This window comes from Nansenia antarctica, assembly GCF_963989245.1.
Source record: "Nansenia antarctica genome assembly, chromosome: 2".
Taxonomy (NCBI): Eukaryota; Metazoa; Chordata; class Actinopteri; order Argentiniformes; family Microstomatidae; genus Nansenia; species Nansenia antarctica.
Window position 1 is genome coordinate 50,237,043 of NC_137675.1, and position 2,954 is coordinate 50,239,996.

Here is a 2,954-nt window from a genome sequence, read left to right on the forward strand (position 1 = left end):
CCTGCTTTTTCAATTCAAATTGAAAAGGGCCGCGCATATTTGTGTGTTGATGCATCATGCATGCGTCCCCCACAAGGTTGTCGTTCTTGGCAGCGCCAAACCCAAACCCCATCCATCCATCCGCACAGATGCTCCCGCGTTCACCAGACGCCCACTCGCGCCTACTGCTCTGCCAAGCGGTGTGGCATCTCCAGACGCCCCCGCGACATTCCAAGGGCTGCTGTCAATTCCCTCCATGTGCACTCGTTAATTTATGATCAGATCTGAATCCAAGTCCTTCTATGAGGACACCGACATAGATCATTATTTCATGGCCAAAATGTTTTTTTTTTTTACCCACTGACAGCTGCCCCGGCTTGACGAGAGAGAACGATAGACCACTTGGTCCGCAAACGAGTCTAAATAGTCTAGGTTTGCGGTTTAGTCAAGAATAGAAGTGGAGGTATTTAAAGGTGTGTAGCCTATGTCATTTAGGTAAGAGTCATTCAATTGACACATAAGACGTGAATTAATATAACGGTCTAATACGAGGCTTACCTAAGTGTGTTACTAGCTCTGCCCTTACTTTAGGCTACTTTTATTAAACATCTCACACCATGCGCAGTAGCCTATGTATTTTATCTAAAAGACCAATAACAGTATCGGAACTTACATCACTATTTGCTGTGTGGGTCAGACTCTCACCTTATTGATACGAGGAGTGAGGTGAAATGAAAGGTAGGCGGGGGTTACCGGTAAGCTTCCCTCACAGTGACGTAGTTAGTGCAGAAATGTCCATATATGGACACGCTGTCACGCGTATAGGAACGGTCCAACGTGCTGACGTCGTAGACGTGAAAGCGACGTATTTTGTGCCACAGAATAGGTTTAGCCTGTATGTTATGACTGTCAATATGGAAAGCTAGTGTTGAAAATTAATTTCCCACGATTTTCAGTGGTAATCTTTTTAGTTGCCTTGCCTTCAATCAAAAGCTGAAATTATGTGTGTACTTAATGAACTCCATATGGCTTTATGCTAACATTCGCCTGTGGAGGGAGTTCAATTAATCCAAACACAGAAAATAACTAACATGAGGCCAAAGTCAATTTGAAAGATACTTTACTTAAATATACATCGCACAAATAAAAAAAGACATTGTAAACATATGACATGATGATAGTCTGTCGGGATCAACCTGACAAACAAAATAACTTACACATTAAATGAATGCAGAATTGCATGACAATATCAGATGCAAAAGTACAAACAATACAACAATCTTCCCATTTTATTCAATCTCTAAACCAGACTATTGAGTGGTCTCTGGTTTGTTATACAGTTGCTCAGTGTCTCTGTTCAGTCTAGATTAATGTTGTCCCAGTTTTATTTGGGTTGAGCGGTGTCCAGCATCCGGAAGTACCATTTCACAGTCTTTTACCCTAAATGAGAGTAGTCTACACACAGCCCCTATTGTCAACAATGATCAACAATAGCCTTGCCGGTATTCCAGTGCTGTTTATGTAGAACATTACTCCAGTGTTATCACTTCTATCATTGTTAATGTGTCAGTCTCTCCATTCATTCAAAATGCCTCCATCTTGCTCGTTAACATCAGCTGACAGCCACTGCTGACATGTGTCAGTACTCTCTGCTTCAGCTGGGCGACTTGTTCCCGGAGCACGGAGGCTGTACTGGAGAGCCCGGCGTTGTCGTTCTTCAAAACTTTCACCTTGTCCTCCAGCCGGGAGATGCGCTCCAGTTTGCGCTTTCGGCACTTGGTCGCCGCCAGTCGGTTTCTCAGCCTCTTCCGCTCGGCCTTGATCCTCTCCTGGTTCTCCATGTCGATTGGGGACAACGGCGGCGACGAGCAGTCGCTGCTGTGCAGCTCGGGGACGGTTTGGGGTTCTTCTTTTAAAGCCACCAGTCGCTGAGGATGGAGCCCGGCGCCAGGCAGAGCGTGTTGGAAGTGGTGCGACGCGTGCGTCGCGGTCTGTTGGTGGTGGCTCTGCTGCTGGTGGTGAGGCGGTAGGTAGCTGATGGTGGCAGTGGGGTAACTGGATGCGGAAGAGAGGTTAGTGTTCGGGCAGTAAGCGTTCAGTGTCGTGTAGATGGGAGGCTCGGGCTGCTGCAGGGAGGAGCCGAAGACGCTAGAGGCCGCCGCCGCCGAACACGTCGTCACACCGCCGGCTCCAATAGACACGTTGGGCGGGGGCATCTGGTTCATCTTATGAAGCTCGTCCAGTGCTTTTACGAAACCCTCCGCAAAGCCCTCCTGCTCATTGGTGATGCCCCCGTTGTAGAAGTACTGTCCTGGGGTGGGAGTAGTAATGACACCGTTACTGTTTTGGATGATAAGCCTCTCCAGTTCGGGGGAAGCCAGCTTCAGTGACCCGACGTCTTGGTGACCCGCTTGGTACAAGTCAACCTCGGCTCTCAGTTGAGATTTGAGGCTGCGATAAGGCTCTGACAGGCTCAAATTCATATTCTGCTTTAGGAGTTTGTAGTCGTGCAGTGCAGCTTCTGAGTGGCCGTAAGCCGAGAGAAAAGAGTCGTCATGATAAAAAGGTTGCTCCATTTTTGTAGACATAAAGTCGTAGGGTAAAATGCGCTTACCGGTTGCGTCTAAACAGTCTCAGGGTATTGGTGAACGGACAGTGTCAGCAGAAAGCATGCATCAATGCAAGCACCTGTCTTCTTTTTCAGCGATGTCCCAAGTTCAAAACTTTATGATCAAGAACAAGCAGTGGTCCTCAAAGGTTTGAGAATGATGTCCTATGTCTCGTCTGAATACCTCTTGGGTGCTGTGTCTTTGCCAACCTTTTGTGGGATACAAATTGTACTCTCACAAATAAGGTTGGTTTCCCGTTATGTTGCTCGTTGAGATAGATTCTCTGTTTTGAACAGGGCAGAATCCACATGCCTTTTTATATACACACACCGACACACACTTGCTGTCAAGATTGGGAAAGGTTCC

At 47.1% G+C, this 2,954-nt stretch overlaps 1 protein-coding gene across 1 annotated transcript; it reads right to left on the reverse strand.

Annotated features, from left to right (window-relative positions):
- Positions 1-1,425: 1,425 nt before the first annotated feature.
- Positions 1,426-2,567, reverse strand: junbb (JunB proto-oncogene, AP-1 transcription factor subunit b; the record flags this gene model as incomplete). The annotated part of the gene is made up of 1 exon (XM_080524761.1): positions 1,426-2,567. The coding sequence occupies one exon, from the start codon at positions 2,565-2,567 to the stop codon at positions 1,563-1,565; it is 1,005 nt and encodes a 334-aa protein (XP_080380887.1). The 3' UTR covers positions 1,426-1,562.
- Positions 2,568-2,954: the final 387 nt, after the last annotated feature.